Genomic DNA, 19,328 nt, shown 5'->3' with positions numbered 1-19,328 from the left:
GTTAAATGGTGGGCTTCCCAGTGTAAACCTTGGGGAGAAAGTTCCAGGAAGCATATGGTGAGATATTGGGGGGGAGAGTGTAAGTGAGAGGCACAGAGCGTGCAATGTGTTCGAGCTGGAAGAACATGTGTCCCTGGGGTCTGGGGCAGGCAGTGACCTGCTGAACAGCCCAGCCAGCAGAGACACCGCTCCAGAGACCCGGCCGAAAATGTCCTGCATCTAAAGCGAGGAAGCTGGGGGAGCGGGTTATGCTGACGTTTCATTCTGGGCTCTCGGGACAGCCTGCCCTCTCCACTCTCCGGGGACTCTGAGCCTCGGCCGAGTCCGCCTGGGAGTCCCTGCGAAAGGAGTGACAGGTAAGAGCCCAGCCTTGGCTCGAGGAAGCCGGAGCGACCCGGCTTGGAGGGACAGACGTTGCGGGTTAGGACTGAGAGACCCCTCGCGGCAGCGTGTGAAAGGGAGGGGGGCTCAGGAACACCCAGGGAGGGGACCACGGCCGGACACGCAGACCCCGCGAAAGCGCGGGGCGGGAGCCCGCGGGGAAGGGGGAGCCCAGCGGAGGGGCCGGGCGCGGCGCGGGGACGGCGCTCGGGAAGCTGTCCCCGCGGCCACGCGCGCTCGGAGCGGGGCGGGGGTCTGAGCCGCGGGCGCGGGCGGCCGCGGAGGCTGCGGCGCGGGGAACAGGTGAGCGGTGGGTCCCCGCCCCCTTCCCGAGCGTGCCTCCTGCCGGCCGCCCGCGGCGCTCCCTCCCCGCGCTGCCCGGCTTTGGGGTTTTGCAACCGGCAGCTGGCTTTCTCTCCCCTCCCCTGTTTCTGTGTCTCCTGCTTTTAGGTTGCTCCACCCCGCCCAGGATCCGGCGCGGGGGGAACCGGCTGCCGCCGAGCGCCGAGCGCCGAGTCCCGCGTGCCGCCCGCTCCCCGCCGGGCGCCCTCTCCGCGCGCCCAGGCCCCCGCGGCCCCCACGCGCAACCCTTCCCCACTCTCCCCGGTTTTGCAATCGCGTGGCATTTTAAGAATGCCGGAAAGATGGCGGTAGCGGCGGCGGCGGCGGGGCCGGCGGGCGGGGGCGGCGGCCGGGCGCAGCGGAGCGGGCTGCTGGAAGTTTTGGTGCGGGATCGCTGGCACAAAGTTCTGGTGAACTTGAGCGAGGACGCGCTGGTCCTGAGCTGCGAGGAGGGCGCTGCGGCGTACAACGGCGTGGGGACCGCCACCAATGGCTCGTTCTGCAGGGGCCCCGGGCACCCGGGCGCGGGCGGCGCGCAGCCCCCGGACTCGCCGGCCGGGGTGCGCACCGCCTTCACCGACCTGCCCGAGCAGGTGCCCGAGTCCATCTCCAACCAGAAGCGCGGCGTGAAGGTGCTGAAGCAGGAGCTGGGCGGGCTGGGCATCAGCATCAAGGGGGGCAAGGAGAACAAGATGCCCATCCTCATCAGCAAGATCTTCAAGGGGCTGGCGGCCGACCAGACCCAAGCCCTGTACGTGGGCGACGCCATCCTGTCGGTGAACGGAGCCGACCTGCGGGACGCCACCCACGACGAGGCGGTGCAGGCGCTGAAGCGAGCTGGCAAGGAGGTGCTGCTGGAAGGTAAGGGGTTAACGCCGCGCGGCCGCACCCCGCGCGCGCCCGCCCGCCTCCCGGGGCGCCCGCGCCCGCGCCACCTGCTGCTGTCACCCCAGGGGGCCGGGGTCTTGCGGGTCACCTGGAGTTTTCACAACTTTTACCCACCTGGGGGCAACTTGTCCCCACCCTGGGACTGTTACGGGCTCTGCCCCAGCAGGGGTGCGCGAAATGCTAGCTAGGCCAGCAGTGTTTCGTGAGCCCCTACTATGTGCAAGCCCAGGGTCCGATGCTCAGCGCGCACTGTCTCAGCTTTTATTTGCGGAGAAGCCACGTGGAGGGAGTGCAGGGACCGGGAAGCGGAGCTGGCGAGGGAGGGTGGGCGCAGAGAGGCCCGTCCACGCTGGGAAGCCAGCTCGCCGAGGGTTTTCCTCGGTGCACGGTCGCCTCCTCAGAAGCCTGGACCACCCTGCGATAAGGGCGGACTCCTCAAGGGGCCGGAGGAGGGTGGCGGTGTCTGAATGCGAAGCTCCCCCTCCCTCCCCGCTCCCCTGCTCTCCAGGAGGAACCGGGGTCCTGGCCGGGACGCGCTGCGCTTCTGCAGAAGCCCCTCTGCCGCCAGGTGTCTGGCCGCCGCCTGGGTTCGGGCTGCTCTGGGTGGGGGGCTGGGGAAGGGCTTTTTCTGCCTGCATTTTCCAGGGGCGCTTTCCAGAGGGGTGTGGAAACAACTTCGAATTTGTAAACAGTTTCCCCTGCCCCTGAGGCATCTTATAAACTACTCTCTTGAGATATGATGTCCCCAGGCCCCTCATCATTGAGTGTGAATAGAATCGGTAGGTGTTTTGTGCCCATCTGTGGTCCGCGGTGGCGGTGGGGGAGAAGGGCGGTGGGGTAGTAAGCAGAGAATGTGTCTTCTTTCCCACCACAGCTGCATTTCTCCCGGATACCCGCCTCTGCCACTTAGCTGGCTTTGTCCAAACGCTTCTGTCAGCGCGAACACTGTGTAATTATTTTATGTTTTTACCCAGCTTCTCTCTAACTGTAGATTGGGTTGTCTGGGGTCTTTTCTTAGTCATGGACAAAATAAATACATTTAGTTATGGACTTAAGTAAATATTCTGTTCACCCACTGTGGCGCTGGTGTGTGAAACTGAGAAAGCTCCCAGTGGGGAAACCAACTTCCTTACGTGTGACAGCTGATGTAACTCCGGGCCCATCTCCTGGCCTTGAATACAGAGGGTTTTCCCCCGTCTTATTTGTCTAGAGGACTCGTGATGTCTTCATATTTAATTGCTGCCCTGGATCCAGAAAGTGGAAGGCTGTTTGTTTTGGCTTGATGATTAACATAAGTAAACAGAGAAAAGTTTTCTCCAGTGTGTGCTGGTTTGTGTGACAAGAGGCAGGTGGGACCCAGGGCAAGTGTAGTTTGGACTATAAACTGCTGGACACCTGCTCAGCTCACAACATTTTCGGTAAAATATCAGGGGGACAAAGACAGGTCATTTTTATTTCGCTGTCCTTGGTTGTGTCCCTTCTTTTCTTCTTCTTGGTTTCCATTTAATGAATAATGACTTAGCAAAGAGATAAAAACCTCTCTCTCACCCCAAAAGGGGAAGGAAAGGTGACTTCCTGAAGTTGAAAATCAAGTTAAACAAAGAAAAAAAATCAAGCAGTTATGTGACTTTACTGATGCAGCATCTGAAAAGTGAGTTTTGTAAAAACCTCTAATATGACACTTTTACAACAGTCATGTGTTGCAGGCAAGACCTCTGGGGAAGACCTCTGGGCCTTCTAGACAAGAACCACCTGGGCTCAGGGCAACGGTCCTATTTCCAGCCTGAGTTTTCAGAAATTGACTCCCATTAAGAGAACAAGTAGAGGCCCCACTCAAGAGTGTCTCTTATTCTGAGGCGAAGTGTTTGTCCTAGATGCCGTGGGAGTGATCACATACCATCAAGTCAGATAGCACACTTCCTCTCTTTTGTCGCTGGGCGTAGTACAGAAATTCCCAGCTGAAGGGCTTATCAGAACCCCTGGGAGGGCTTTTTAAGACATATCTACTTGCTATGTTGACTGCAGAACTTGAACATAGGAAAGGCTTTGCAGATGTAACCTCAATGGACGAGAGGGCTAAGGGAGATATTTTAAAGATATATTCATATGGCAAATACACTTTTTAATTAATTTTTTTTTTTTTTGCTTTGTTTGTTGGGGGAGCTGATGGAAATTAGGGTGGTAGTCCCTCAGTGCCTGCCAGTACTCTCCCCAGTGCACGACATGCGCCCCCTAGTGGAGAGTCACTGCCTCTAGTAGTGGAACACCCTGTGAAATGAAATGCTGAACGGCAAGTTTCAATGCCTGCCTTTCTAGTTGGAGATTCTGCCACAGAATCATCTTAACCTCCTTGAGCCTCAGTGTCTTTGGAAGAGTGGGAATAAAAATTCCAGCTAGACATGCTTACTTTACAGGCCTGCTGTATGGAAGAGCACTAGAAAATAAAAAACGTATCAAATGCCTGCTGTGATTAGTTATCTTAACAATTCAAATAAAATGAAGATGGAATAGAATAGCCTTTTCTAAGGGATAATCCTTCCTTTTTTCTTTACTAGAGTTTATATTTCTTATTTTTATTTTACTTTATTTGTATGAACTTATAGTGTGCAGAAGACCACTCTTCTAGGGAAGGAGTCGTTACAGTACTAATATTTTTAAGCACTTACTTTGTGTCAAGCTTTACTTGCATTTGTTCATGTCACCTTCTAGTAACTCCATGAGGCTCAGACTACTGTTCATTTTACTGATGAGGAAACTAAAGCTTACAGACAGGTTATTTGTTTAAAGTAACATAGCTAAGAGAGTTTCAGGTCTTGACTTAAAAGCTCATACTTGTAACCTCTAGGCGAAACTGATACTCAGAGCTTCTGGGTGGAGTATACTTGCGTACTTGGGTCAGTGGGAGCTTCATCAGTTTTTGGGTCAGGGAGTCTTCCCCACTCACCAAATATATTGAAGTGCTTGGAACAACCCTGAACAGGAAACTGCGGTTGTGTGGGCTACTCAGAAGGGAGGGACAGGAAAGAGAATTGAGCCTTAAAACCCTAATGCCCCAAGTCTCTCTAGCTCTGAAAATGAAGCTGTTTCTGTGTGACCCAGCTTTACAATGGGACAGGGCCTCCACCACTGAACACATGGCCAGCAAGGAGACTAAACTATGATTCAAACTTAAAATAGTGAATAAACTGTACCAGGTAAGTCAGTGTTTAACTGACTAGTCAACAAAGTTAGTATCAAAAATCTTCACACGATGGACTCGTTTCCCACTTTAGGGCGTGGGAGCGGGCACCCTGCCTAGAGCCATGCAGATATTGGACCCCTTAACTCCAGGGGGCACCATTCACACAGGCCACCATGGAAATGGCACCCTCTGGGTCGAGCAGGGCGCACCTACATAAACAGCCTTGGCAGCTCTGGGTAGGGAACGTGGGAGGGTTTTTTGCCCTTAGATTATTAGTAAAATGGTAATTTGAAACATGTCAACCTTTTTGTAACTGAAGTTACAACAAAATTACTTTCTCCATAACTTTGTCAAGATGAGGAGTACAGAGTGTTCTGGAAGACTCATTGGGATGCGGAGGTTGGGGGTGGACAGAATCATCCCTGAGTCCAAAAGGTCTCCTTTGGAACTGAACCAGAAAAAGTGGAAAGTCAAAGGAGAAAGTCAGAGATAATCGTTGACGTTAACCCTGTCCATTAAAGCTTTTCCCTCAGACTGTTCCCAGAAATGCTTGGCTGTTGAGATTATCCAACATGTGACTTTCACAATCATTTTCTCCAGTGGTGGACATGGGGATAGTGGGGCAGGGACATGGGGTGCAAGGAAGGGGCAGTGGGTTTGCTGGCATAAAACCCCAGGATTGGATGAGAATTCGATTTTTAAAGAATCTTATTTTTATGGAATGTACAGATTCTTTTTTTTGTTTTTGTAGACTGTAACAGATTCTTAAAGAATACCCAAGAACTCTGGAATTAGAATCTTGAAACTTAGGTTATTTATCTTTTAACTAACAGTTACTCTTTTTACAAGATGCTTTATGTCTTTAGGCCTTGATTTTCTTCATTGGAAAGCTAGGTGGCTGGGTTAAGTCACATCTAAACCTTATTTGACCTCAGATCCTATCAATTCAGACCCAGCATTTTTTTTTTTTTTTTCCATTTTAGAATTTAATCTCAGTAACTTTTACATTCATACATTTGTGGCAAGTTTAAAAAATAATAACGCTCATATTATTTTCATCTTGTTAGAAATTCAGTATAAAAATGGAACATTAATGTTTTTATTATGAGTAAAATCACTGGAAAAATTTTCCTCATTTCATCTGTTTTTAGTGCCATGTGTGGTATTGCCTTCCATGTAAATATACCAATGAATAAATGTTTAGAAAACAATGTTCTCTGTATCTGTGAGTCTGTTTCTGTTCTGCTTGTTCATTTATTTATTTATTTTTTTAGGTTCAATTGTTGATAGATATGTATTTATTGCCATTTTATTGTTCACATTTTTATCTTTTTTTATCTTTTTCTTTTTAAGAAAGACCCTTTAACATTTCATGTAATACTGGTTTGGTGATAATGAATGAACTCCTTTAGCTTTTTCTTGTCTGGAAAGCTCTTTGTATGTCCTTCGATTCTAAATGATAGCTTTGCTGGGTAGAGTAATCTTGGTTGTAGGTCTTTGCTTCTCATCACTTTGAATATTTCTTGCCATTCCTTTCTGGCCTGCAAAGTTTCTGTTGAGAAATCAGCTGACAGTCTTATGGGATCTCCCTTGTGGACAACTAACCGATTTTCTCTTGCTGTTTTTAAGATTCTCTCTTTGTCTTTAACCTTTTGCATTTTAATTATGATGTTTCTTGGTGTGGACCTGTATGCAGACCCAGCATTTTTCTAATGCCCCTTTTATTATCATAAAATGAATTTCATAAATCATAAACTAATTTAAATTTAAAAATCAAAATAATGCCCTATTATAATAATATTTTTAACATTAACATGATGGAGAAATGAAGTAAATTATTTTTTGAAAAGCTTCAGTGAATAAATGCATGACACAACTACACCAGAGGTCATAATGACAGAGACAGATGCTAGTGCTTGTTTGTAAAATCACCACCAATGCACAGCTACAGATGATGAGTAGGACTTTGTGCTGTCATTTGGGATTTAGTAAAAGCTTGTACTCTAAGTGACTGCCCCTGATGTTGCAAGATGTCTAGAATTCCTGGTTCCTATCACTAAATGCTAGTAGTATGCCACCTCCCCACACCTTGACCTCTAAAGTGCCTCCATAAATTTATGAACCGCTATTGGGGAGGGTTGTATTGACCCTCCACCTTCCTGAAAACCAGTGTTCTATAAGAATGCTAATACCACTTTACCAGTTTATAATGCCTAACTTTTTGCAAACTTTTTTACATACTTAATAATACCTATCACTTACTTACTTAATACTTATATTGTGCCAAATGCTGTTCCAAACACTTTACATGGACTAAATCATTGATTCTTACAGTGACCTAATACTATTAGTATGCCTATTTTACAGATGACAAAACCGAGGCACTGATTGGTTAAGTCACTTGCCAAAGAAACACAATGAAGAAGTGCTGAGGCTGAGTCAAGCAAAGCCCTTGTAGCTTTTGGTCCTCATAAACAGCCTTATAAGATAAGCAGATTAGGGATGCTTATCCTCAGCGTGTGGATTAGGAGAGTGAAGCTCCAAGAGGTGCAATGATTTGTCTCAATTAGGTGTTCTGCTTTCTTGTCTGGAATATTAGTTTGCGATTGCTGTTATAATGAATTACAGTAGTCCATCCTTATCTACAGTTTCACTTTCCATGGTTTCAGTTACCGATAGTCAACCATGGTTCGAAAGTATTAAATGGAAAATTCCAGAAATAACTATTCATGAGTTTTAAATTTCATGCTGTTCTGAGTAGCATAAATGACAACTACTAACAGCAGGATTGACAAGTCACTTTTGCAATTATGATCTCATTTGATGCCCTGGTAACCCTGTGAAAGTTATTATTGCCACCTTCATTATTATAATCATCACTTTTATCATCATCATCACTCCTATTTTATAAGGGATAAAGAAGCTCAGGGCTCATAGATATTAAGTGACCTATTTCTGGTCAGTGTATGTATGAGTCAGGACTTTTAGTTGTATTTTACAATAACCCAACTCAAAAAGGGGAACATAGAAAAATTCAAGGATCCCCAGTGCCAGGGACAACTGGATTCAGATCTCTCGCTACCTCTGCTTTCCTCCCCTCTTGATGGAAGATGGCCATCAACAGGTCCATGGTAATGTCTGACCCCTCAGTATAGATGATGGGAAACCAGTGGTTCACCTGATCTGCAGTTTCTCATTCCACAGTTTCAGTTACCCACGGTCAACCATGGTCCAAAAATATTAAATGGAAAACACCAGATATAAACAATTCATAAATTTTAAATTGTGCGTCATTCTAAGTGGTAGGATGAAATCTCTGCTCTGTCCATCCCAGGATGTGAATCATCCCTTGGTCCAGTGTCCCCACGCTATAGATGCTCCTGCCCATTAGTCACTTAGTAGCTGCCTTGGCTATCAGATTCACTGTCACAGTATCACAGTGCTTGTGTTCAAGTCACCCTTATTTTTATTAATGCCCCAAAGTGCAAGACTAGTGATGCAGGCCATTTGGATATGCCAACGAGAAGCCATAAAGTGCCTCCTTTAAGTGAAAAGGTGAAAGCATTGTTGACCTAATAGTGCAAGAAAAAAAATCGCATGCCAAGGTGAGTAAGAACGAATCTTCTGTCCATGAAATTGTGAAGGAAAAAGAAATCTCTGCTAGTTTTGCTCTCACACCTCAAACTGCAAAGGTTACGGCCACAGTGTAAGATAAATGCTTAGTTAAGATGGAAAAGGCATTAAATTTGTGGGTGGAAGACATGTCATCAACAGGTCCATAGCTCGATAATCCTCCTTCTGACATCACAATGCCACTTAGGGTAGTAAGCTTATCACGCACTGTGGCCGCAACTTAGAGTGGCGATGTGGGCACAATGTGACCTCAGACCTTGCTGAGGGGCAAGGCTGTTAGGAAATGACTCGGCTCCCTGTGCCCACCCAGCTGCCCTGGTACTCAGCCACTTAACCCTGAATTATACTTAGGAGCACCTTCCTGAGCAAGGCTTAGGCTTGTAAAGTGGCTTCACTCACACCATGACTTTTGACACCAGGTCCCCCCTCTGTGGATGGTTGGGCTGATGTTGAAATGAAAGTGCCAGAGGTTAGGGGATTTATCTGAGGTCACCTTGTGGATGAGGGAGCTGGACATCAGGTTATCTAACAGCCCATCAAGCTTTTCCCGCCACACTACACAAATTCCAGAATCATGCAGCGGACAGAAAGAAGTCTAGGAGGTATCAGGCTGGCCTCTGCTTTCGGGGAGTAAGTCACAAGGCATCTGAGGCTGATTGTGAATTACTGAAGGTTAGTAATACAAACAGTGTGATTTTTACCCCAGCATACGTAGCATAGTATCTGGGACATGTTAGGCTGTGAAAATATGTTAAAGGGCAGGGGGGAGGAAGGAAGGAAGGAAGGAAGGAAGGAAGGAAGGAAGGAAGGAAGGAAGGAAGGGAGGGAGGGAGGGAGGGAGGGAGGGAGGGAGGGAGGGAGGGAGGGAGGGAGGGAGGGAGGGAGGGAGGGAGGGAGGAAAGGAGGGAGGAAAGGAGGGAGGAAAGGAGGGAGGAAAGGAGGGAGGAAAGGAGGGAGGAAAGGAGGGAGGAAAGGAGGGAGGGAATTGTAGGATTTAATGACCCTTTTTTATGACTTCCACCCTCCACCACTCGTGCCGTTGGCCAGTGGTGATAAACATTTGGCACTAATAATGAAAACGATACCTTGCTCCAGAGAGGAGAGGAGACTTTATAGACCTAGGAAGCACTTACTTGACATAGACCAGTCTTGAAAGACAATTGACAGAAGAGGAGCCAGACATGAATTTAAAAGTTATGGGAAAATGTAATTATCCCTTTAATGGCGTGTTTGTAACCACCTTTCCTCTGCCCCCCTGTCTCTGGGACCTACAAGTCAGAACATGTAAGAACACTTTCTACCCGAGGAGATGAAAACTGTCTGCTTAGATATTTTAATTGTTTCTTTTTCGAGCTTATGTATCGGCCTGAGAATTCAGACGATATTCCTTAAGTGAAGCTGATTGAACGGTCGGTCAGTTCCGTTGCCGCCGTGGTGGGTAATAAGCTCCCCATTCAGTGGTGCATTTTAGCTGCCACCCCACGGAGTGCGCATTAAAAATAACTCGCTGCACGGGCTCCACATTTATGAAAGGCGTCCAGCGACCAGTGGTCTGTTAGGGGAAGGGAAATTATTCTTTAGTAGCTAGTGGCCTACTAAGAATTCTATTTCAAGTGATGCATTTCCAAGCAGTTAATGTTAAAGAAAAGACAGAATTTCCTCTGCATTTATACCAAGTGTTTTATACACCAAACCTCATTACCTGCTTCACTGGCTTTGATCTATAATAAGGCTTGCCTTCAGCTCTGGCCTGCAGAGTAAGACTTAAGAGAAAATATGGAATGCACACCATGAAGTGCGTGTCCTAACAGACCCATGCAAATGAGCCCCGCTCCCAAAGTGGGACAGACAAGACAGAAAAGTTAACGATTCGTGGTGATTATAATGGAAATTAAAATGACACCCCCACTTTTGCTTGGGTACTGTTTAAAACTACCTCTCCCTGTGGTTTGAAGCGTCTTTCTTAGCATGTGGATAAATGTGCGAAGATCTGTCTCAGCTTTGACGGGTTGCTGAGCATTAATGCAGTGGATACATCTAGTTTGTTTGCACGGCTGCTAAAACTGCCATTGTTTCTTCCCATGGCAATTTTTTCCCTTCTCAAAGCAGTATCGTGCAGTGGTTTAGAGGGTGGGTCTTACAGTTACTCTGCCTGGGCTTAAATTCTTGTTCTAGCTCTTTCTAGCTGTGTGATCTGTGCAAGTTCCTTAAACTACAAGCCTCAATTTCTTAATCAGTAGGTTCATTGTGAGGAGTAGTGATTATGTATATAAAGTGGTTAGCTCATTGCCTGGAACATAGTAAGCACTCAATAATTACTATATAATATGTCACATCTCATGCTAAGTATTATTTTCCGAGACAGGGTTCAGTCATATGTGATAGGAAGTCTTTTGGGGGTACAAGGGATGGTTTGGGAATTGCCATATTAGGGAACCTAGTGATGATAACTGATGGCCTAGTTCATCTGCCTTGTAAGGGTGAATTATGATCTTACAAGGGTGTATTTCATTGATGATTTTTAGGAGCATCAGATGTTTTCCATCCACCCAACCACAGTGTAGGCTGCTGTGGTTTTTGGTGGGCAAATGTGAACTGTGTCTTAAAATACTGATATGCAGGGACATACAGAAAAGTGTTTTGTAAAGGGAAAGCCAGTGAGTCAGGACTTAACCTACACAGGAAAATTCAAAATTCTCTGAAACACTTTGTAGTAATTATAGGAATGTGGATATCTTATTAGCCAAAAGAAGTCCAATGTTTCTTTTATTAAAAATATAAAATATTTACATAACTGTTACTAAGCCAGCATTATGTTTTAGTTTTTTATTCTATTATTTAGTATTGTATTTCATGGAATCCTAGAGGCCATCCAGTGGAAGATATTGTTTATGTGTCCTTAAGAAAGAGAAAAATGTCTAAGATGGAAAGTCAAATAGGATACCTGCTTACATTCTGGAGACCCAGAGGCTGTCCCTTCTATGCAGGAATAAATGAAAAATAAACTTATAAACCTATCACACAGAGAGAGACAGCAAAGAAACTCACACCTTTCAAATTTGCTACTGGTAGAAGGAAGAAAAAATGATATTGCCTAAGATTTTGAATTGCAAGTCAGTTCTAATAAATATTTAGGTCTGAATTTCCAATGTCAGTGTGAGTTTAAAAAAATACTTAGGCAGGTAATTCAATCTAAAGTGGTCTCAGGTTGGGAGGGCCTGAAATGGAAAGGAATGCTCTACAGAAGAGGTGACTTTTACAGTAGCGTTACATAGACAAAGTGGAATTTAAAATATAGGGAGTTATTTGGCTATTTCAGGGCCTTCATTTCAAATGCTTTCATCTGAAACATCCTTTCTTTGGCAGTGAAAATCAAGGTTAATGGTTTCTCATTTTGCTTGTAATATTCATATATTGTCCTTTTTTCTACTTCTAAATAATATGTCTACACTGTTATCTTGATATATCAATGTCAGCCATTATTGACTAAATCAGCCTATGTTGATAAAATTATGGCTAAGTCACTATCATTCCATTGTTCAGTGAAGTAATATTCTTCATCAGGTTTCTTGCAGTTACTAACAGCTTCCCTTTGTTTTTATTTGCTTAATTTTCTTATACCTATCTCAAAGTTGTTTTTTCAAAATGCAGCACCAGTATATCAAATATCCAGCAATATGTTTTTTCAAATGCTCATGTATCACAAATAATCTACTCATTCTGTTTATTTTTTCCCCGGAGCCCTGCCACTCTGGACAGGTTCTCGCATGGCCTGGTGCATGACCATCTTCCTCAGGTTGTCCTTGGCTTTCTCCTGGGTTTGTTTTCCTGGACTCACTGTCACCTTTACTTTTGGTTTACTCCCTAGTTTTGCTGGAGCATGTATATGTATATGTATATGTATATGTATATGTATATGTATATGTATATGTATATGTATATGTATATGTATATGATGTATATATATTATTACTTTATTTTTCTTAATCCTCACAAGAGTATATTTTTTCCCATTGCTTTTCAGAGAGAGTGGAAGGAAGAGAGAGAGAGAGAGAGAGAGAGAGAGAGAGAGAGAGAGAGAACATCGATGTGAGAGAGACACATCGATTGGTTGCCTCCCACATCTCCCCAACTGGGGCCAAGCCTACAACCAAGGTACATGCCCTTGCCTGGAATCGAACCTGGGACCCTTCAGTCCCTAGGCCCACACTAACCACTGAGCCAAACCGACAAGGGTGGAGCATGAGTTTCCTGAGAAAGAGTATTTGGGAGGTAAGTGTATGAAGCTACCTATTCTCTCACTGGATTGATACTTTGGGTGTGATGGTCTAAGTTAGCTATCATTTCCCCTCGGCAGTTTTCAGAGTCCCCGGGGCCATGGTGTACTGGAGTGATCAGAGATTATCTAAGGTGGGCAACTGAAGTTCTTGTTGCCATATGGAAGAGGTCTCTTTTCTGTTTTGCCTGGAGTCTCTGGGTCTTGTGGATTGATTTTCCTTCATTTGTGTTTTGGTGCACATAGAACTCATTAATAGCACACCTCCCTTTTCATAACACCATTTCTGTTATGGCAACAAAGAAACTATTCAGTCACAAAGTGACAGTCCAGAGCTTGGACTGGGCATGAGCAAAGTAGACAAACTAGCTTTGTGACCTTGGGCAAGAGCCTTACTGGTCTAGAATTCAGTTCTCTCACTGATAATATGAGGGTAACAATAGTCCTGCTTTTATAGGATTGATGTGAGAATTAAAAGAGTTGATACAGAACCTAATACAGTGTCTAGCACAAGGAGTTTAAAGCATATTGGTTATTATTGATACACTTGTCTTCCTGCTCTAGACAAGGTGATCCTAAGAGGTGGACTCAGGTCTTGCTCATCTTAAAATCTTCAGTAAACTGAACAGAATTGACCCATTAGCAGTTGCTTATTGATTACTAGCCAGGGACCAAATGCAGAAACAGGGCACTTCAGTTGGTAAGGTTTACTGGCTGTAAAATAATGTACATGGCATGGGGTCAGCAAACACTTAAGAATGTCTCTAGACTATAGGCCTTTATTATTTCAATCCCTGGCTGGAACAAGGCCTAAATTAACAACACCAACTGTGCGATCCTGATCTTTCTAACCTTGGAAAACAGAATTTTGAAATGGATTTACTGGGTTTCAAATATTTTACACACTTTAAAATTTTTATATGGGTACAGTTTATTTTAAATTATAACTTGTGTCCCAGAATCATTATTCTTCACTTTGCCAGAAAATATACTCTCCCAAAATTTCTCTTTGACTCAATAATTATAAAATGCCAGAAGACCGTGTTCCCAGTATGGTAGGTTTATCATCTGTATTTACCAGGGGAAAAATGAGTATAACTTTATAACTCTTCCAAGTACTGAATAAGTTGTGTATCCTCTGAAAATGCCCATAAGGCCTGGGAGAATTATCTGATAGAAGAAACTTTTTTTTAAAGAATGAATCTCAGACACTGATTTTTAAAATTCCATTCTCAGCTACTTAATTTTTAGGTGTGTTTATGTTTATATATTTGTATGCATGTAATGTAAAACATGCACATAAAATATATTTTGGGAATATTGAAAGTTTACCTGATACAGTGGTAGAGACAGAACATACATGGAAAACACCTACATGGAAAATGCACATGACACTGACAGCTTTGCTGAATGAATGTTACAGGTAGTTTGTGCTGCGCATAAAATGAGGGAGGAATCCTGAAAGCCGGGGACCATGAGGAACGCTTTTGCAGAGCCAGGGCCTGAACTGTACCCAGAGTAACTTATCTGTGCCTCCCACTGCCTTCTTCCACACTGTGTAGAAACAGCCGGCTTTACTCTGTCTCCTCATGAGCCCTTTCCCACCAGGGTGGAACAGTCAGATTCTTGGGGCCAGGTCCCAGGTCCTTGGAGCCTCCCACTTCACATGTTTTCCTGCCAGTTTTCATATTTAGAGCTGTTCTATTGATTTTTTTTCTTTTTGGCTGTCCTCTCCAGTCTTTCTAACAGATTTCACCCCTTGTTTTAAGTTGAATATGTCCCCTCCCAATTCACATGCTGAAGTTCTGACTTCCAATAGTTCAGAATGTGACATTTGGAAATAGGATTGTTGCAGATGTAGTTAGTTACGATGAGGTCGAACTAGAGTAGGGTGAGCCCCCTATCCCAGTATGACCTGAATCCTTAAGGGGAAATTTGCACACACACACACACACACACACACACACACGGAGAACACCATTTGCACATGGAGGCAGAGATCTGGGTGATGCCTCAGCAAACCGAGAAACTCCAAAGATTGCCAGCAAACCACCAGAAGTTGGAGAGAGGCATGGAACAGATCGTCCCGCACAGTTCTCAGAAGGAGCCAACCCTGCTGACACCTTGATTTCAGGCTTCTGGCCTCCAGAACTGAGAGAGAATACCTTTTTGTTGTTTCAGCCGCCCAGCGTGTGGTGCTTTGTTCTGGCAGCCCTAGAAAATGAATATACCTTCCATAGGAGGTTTTAGAATAAACTTTGTTGAACTTGAGCAAGGAGTTTAAGGAGTGAGTGCATAGTAATAGAATTCTAGCACATTTTTCTCTCTTTGTCAAATGTCTAATGACACCATTTGACTTTTACTAAGTGTTAAAATAAATTCCTCATCACCTCTGGGTGTGTGAGTCAGCACCAAGAGGGCTGGGCCATGACCAAGGTTATTGCAGGTTGATCTGTGTACATGAAAAAGGTGGGGACGAGGTGTCTGTTATGTTACATAGAGCACTGCCAAATTTTGATTTCATGCATATTAGCCTTGCTATGAAGACTGTTGCTTGGGAGCAATTTCTCTACTTTCTGGATGAGTCAAAACCTAATATCCATGCTACGGAAATCATTGTAGTTCCCCCAAATTTTCATATGTAGTATTGTTGGATGAATTATAGTTTTTTTGATACAAATAATTTTTCTCAGTGGAAGTATGCCCCACATATTTCATGGGACATACTTATGCTAAAAAATATCTGCTGCTAATCTGAAAGTCAAGTTTAACTGAGCACCCGGTGTTTTTATTGCCAAAACTGACAGGCTAATTTACGTGGCTTTCGAAATTGTAGCCCGAAGTCAGCCAGTGACAGAACCACCAGTCACTAGAGATAGACTAATCAGAGGGTGAATCATTGGAAAACGGTTTTGTAAAGGTAAAAATCAATCCAGAGGCGGCCCTGGCTGGGTAGCCCAGTTGGTTAGAGCACTGTCCCAATACACTAAGGTTGTGGGCTTGACCCCCAGTCAGAGCACACACAAGAATCGACCAATGATGCATAAATAAGTAGAACAACAAATCATTGTCTCTCTCCCCCCCCTTTCTCTCTCTTCCCCTCTTCGCCCCTTCTTCTCTCTCTAAAATCAACCAATAAATAAAAATTTAAAAATAAATAAATCCAGAAGCTGCTCAGAAGGGGTGGCTGTGGCTGTGGCCCTTCTCAGGAGAAGACAAGAGCAGCGGGTGGAAGGTGTGATTCCTTCTCTGAAACTTGTGCTCCTCACCCCCAGTTTTGGAGGGACCAGAGTTTGAAGCAGCAACTAAGAAATGGGGGTAAGGGGCATTGGATAAGATGACTGTCAGTCTAGAATCAGCACTGACTAAAGTACTAATAGAAACTAGTATTACCAACGTGGCCTGGAGTAGTTATCATCTGCAAATTGAAGAACTGGTATCTTGACACTGTAGCTGTAAAGCTGATAAACGAGATTGTTATTGATAACAGCTCCCCCTGTATATCTCTACCCTGCTTTCTAGCACATCATAATATATATTTATTATATTCTCTCATATACTGGGTGGGCAAAAGGAAGTTTACAGTTGTTAGTACGTAAAACATAGAGTTTATTTTTGTATTATTACCTATTAACTTGTATTTTTCCATATGAACAACTGTAAACCTCCTTTTGCCCACCCCTGTATATATAGTGCATACACTATACATTATTTATTGGTTTCTTATGTTTCCCTGTGTTTGAAACTATATGCTCCGTGCCTAGAGGATTACCTGCAATATAGTGGGTGCCTGGAATTTAATGGGCACTTGGTAAATGCTAGCTGAATGAATGAATGGCTAACTTTCTGTAAGTAACCTAAGGCTTTACAGATGACCTTCTAGTTAGTCAATTTGAAACTAAGGCCTTACCGTCTGAGCTTTCTATGTGAAGTTTTGGGAAATGTCTGCTGTTGTCCATTAACTTGGGCTGATGGGACTGAGTGCAGTGGTGGGAGAAGTTTAGAGAGGGGAAAAACCTTTTCTCGAAAACTTCCAGCATTCTAAGTGATTGGAGTCAGGCATCGGGAAGGACATTATATGGTCTAAAGAACTTCTCGAAGACTCTAGTTCCTTGCTTGCTGGTAGTGATGTTTGCTTTCTTCTTTTAAAAATTTAGCTTTATTGTTGAAAGTATTACAAATGTCCCCCTTTTTCCACCCATTGATCCCTACCACACTGCCTTCTTAATACTGAATTCACCAGCTGTTTGCTCATTTCTCCACTTTGATTCATGAAGAGGAATGAAGAACATGGGAAGAAAGCTTTGTGTCCTGGATATTACCCTACTATTGTCATAACTAAACCAGTTGCAGGATTTTTTCTCATCCGCAGCACCAAAAGAATTTATCACGCTTGACCTACATGAAAAATAAATTGAAGCCTGTATTTATCATTGCAAAAGACACTGTGAGCTAGTCACGCTTACAGAAGTTCTTTCATGTGCTTCAAACAACAAATATATGATGAAAAAAACCCTAATACATTTTTTGTTCTTCGGCAGCAGCATTAAAATTCAGATTAAATCTTTGTTAGTATGTTCTAGAATCTTGTAATTAGGATGTTTTTATTCACCTTAGAAAAATCTGTATTTGACTCGTTAAAACAATGCGGGGTTTGAAGTTAAATAGGCTGATTCTCAGTTGCACAACCCTTTGGACGTGAACTGCCCAAATCTTCATAATTCCGTTTCTCAGAAGCCCAGACTCCGGAAGGAAAATAGTTTTTGAACTGCAGTTGGTCCCTTGAGTGAAACACTTGCTAGATTGTACTCTGATAGATGACATTTGGGAGCAGCTTTCCTTCATGGGCAGCCTGCGTCCCCTTAGCAGCGGGACTGGAAGTGGTGGCTGCAGTAGCTGTGGAAAATTTACCAGGAGGTTATCATATTTAATGTGTTTCAGAAAACTTCCTTTGGAAGGTGATAACAGTATTTCTCAATCGCTGTGCCGTTGGGCAAGCACAGGTGTGTTGCATACCGTTAAATCACCCTGTCCTTAGGACATAATGTTGCTCTTTGAAAGTATTTGGCTCTCATTTCATCTCTTTTACCGCCCACCCCCTCTTTATGCCAAAGGAGGCACATTTCCCAGACTTACTCTCCACACCCAGCACGGTACTCTTTCACAAACCTTGAGTGAGTGTTTTTTTAACTCATTTCATCCCAGTTGCATCTCCAAGCTCATGACGTATGTTTCCCATTCGGTTCTGACCCACACGTTTTGTACATTTTCTATGTGCTGGGAGTTACAGCAGGTCCAGAGATAGAAGCACATTAGCAAAGCAGCAGTTCTCAAAGTGCTTACAATCCACCGGGGGAAAAGACCTACAGAGTGGCCTCTTCTCTCTTCTTCTGTTAGAGTTCGTTTTGCATTGAGTCAGGGAGAACCATGGTTTAATAGACCGTTCAATCCTAGTAATAAAAACAGTGGACTGGAATTGTATTTTAGTCAATTCTGGTTACAGTCAAAGTATGAGTCTTGGAACGCACATGAAGGAGAAGCAGAGGGCTTCTCGATGTGAATCGGTTAAGAAACATTTTATAAAACCAGCTACCTTTTCATTTTATCTGTGGGATAGGACCTCAGATCATTGGCTGGCCATTCAAACCTGCTACAATTTTAGCCTCAACCTACTTTTCTTCTTCCCATGTGAACACTATGCTTCAGCTAAATTATTCTAATAGTTACCTCCTGAAAATACTGCACAGTATAGGACCTGCCATGTAGTTGGCTAGCAGAAGGCAATGAGGAAGTACTTGGTGAATGAATGAATGAATGAATGAATGAATGAATGAGTGAATGAGTATGAATGTATTTCCTCTTCCATGCTATTTTAACACCATTTTTCACAGCCTTCTACATCAAGCATCTCAAATTCCAAAATCCCGAGAGAGAGGGAATCTGGCTGGTGTGACTTGGGTCAGGAGTGTCTCCCATGTTCAGACAGCCCTGTTTAGGAAATCAGACCAGATGGCCTGGTGCTCACTCAGCGGGGTCCTGAGCATGCTTTCTGGGAAGGGTGTCATGAGTATGACCTGCCACATCTCTGAATAGCTTAAGGAACACAATTCTTTGAAAGATTGTAGGGGATCAAGTACCTGGAAGGGGCAGCAGGGAACAAGGAGTTTGCTGATTTTTCTTCTTTGCCCCTGAAGTTGGATAGAGGTTGAAGGAGTGGCCAGAATTGGAAAGAGTTACAAAGGAAGTGGTATTTTCAGGGGAAAGCCAGGTTCCGCCAGGGCAAGTAGGAGGAAGAAGGAGTGTTTGAGAAAAGATTAAAGATAAGAAGGAAGAATTTTTAAAAAGTAAACATAATTCATTGTATTTTATGCTTTAATTGGGGGTATTGAAATAATTTTTTTCTCATTATTAGATAAGCATGTATTGAACACACAGACCAAGTCTACATGGGTAACATTGCTTTTATTTTAAAGGGCGCATTCTAGTTCCAAACAGTGTTGTTATAAATTAAAGGAAAGCAACTCCCTTATAAGTTGGGATTTAACCGTGATTGTTGAATGACTCAGTGAAGAGTGAATGAGTGAGTTGATGAAAACAGATAAACTAAGAATGAGAAGGTGGTGTATT

General features: G+C 44.0%; 1 protein-coding gene across 1 annotated transcript in view; it reads left to right on the top strand.

The window, feature by feature from the left end:
- The first annotated feature begins 312 nt into the window (after positions 1-312).
- The window catches only part of SNTB1 (syntrophin beta 1), a 162,135-nt gene continuing 143,119 nt past the window's right edge, over positions 313-19,328 (top strand). The window contains exons 1-2 of the mRNA XM_081116378.1: positions 313-356; positions 832-1,584. Of these exons, the coding sequence (XP_080972504.1) occupies positions 1,026-1,584 (559 nt within the window). The 5' untranslated portion in view covers positions 313-356; positions 832-1,025. The remainder of the gene's footprint in view (positions 357-831; positions 1,585-19,328) is intronic.

This window comes from Miniopterus schreibersii, assembly GCF_964146895.1.
Source record: "Miniopterus schreibersii genome assembly, chromosome: 17".
NCBI classification, from domain to species: Eukaryota; Metazoa; Chordata; class Mammalia; order Chiroptera; family Miniopteridae; genus Miniopterus; species Miniopterus schreibersii.
The sequence above is the reverse complement of the archived record's forward strand: the minus strand, read 5'-3'. Positions and strand labels throughout refer to the sequence as shown.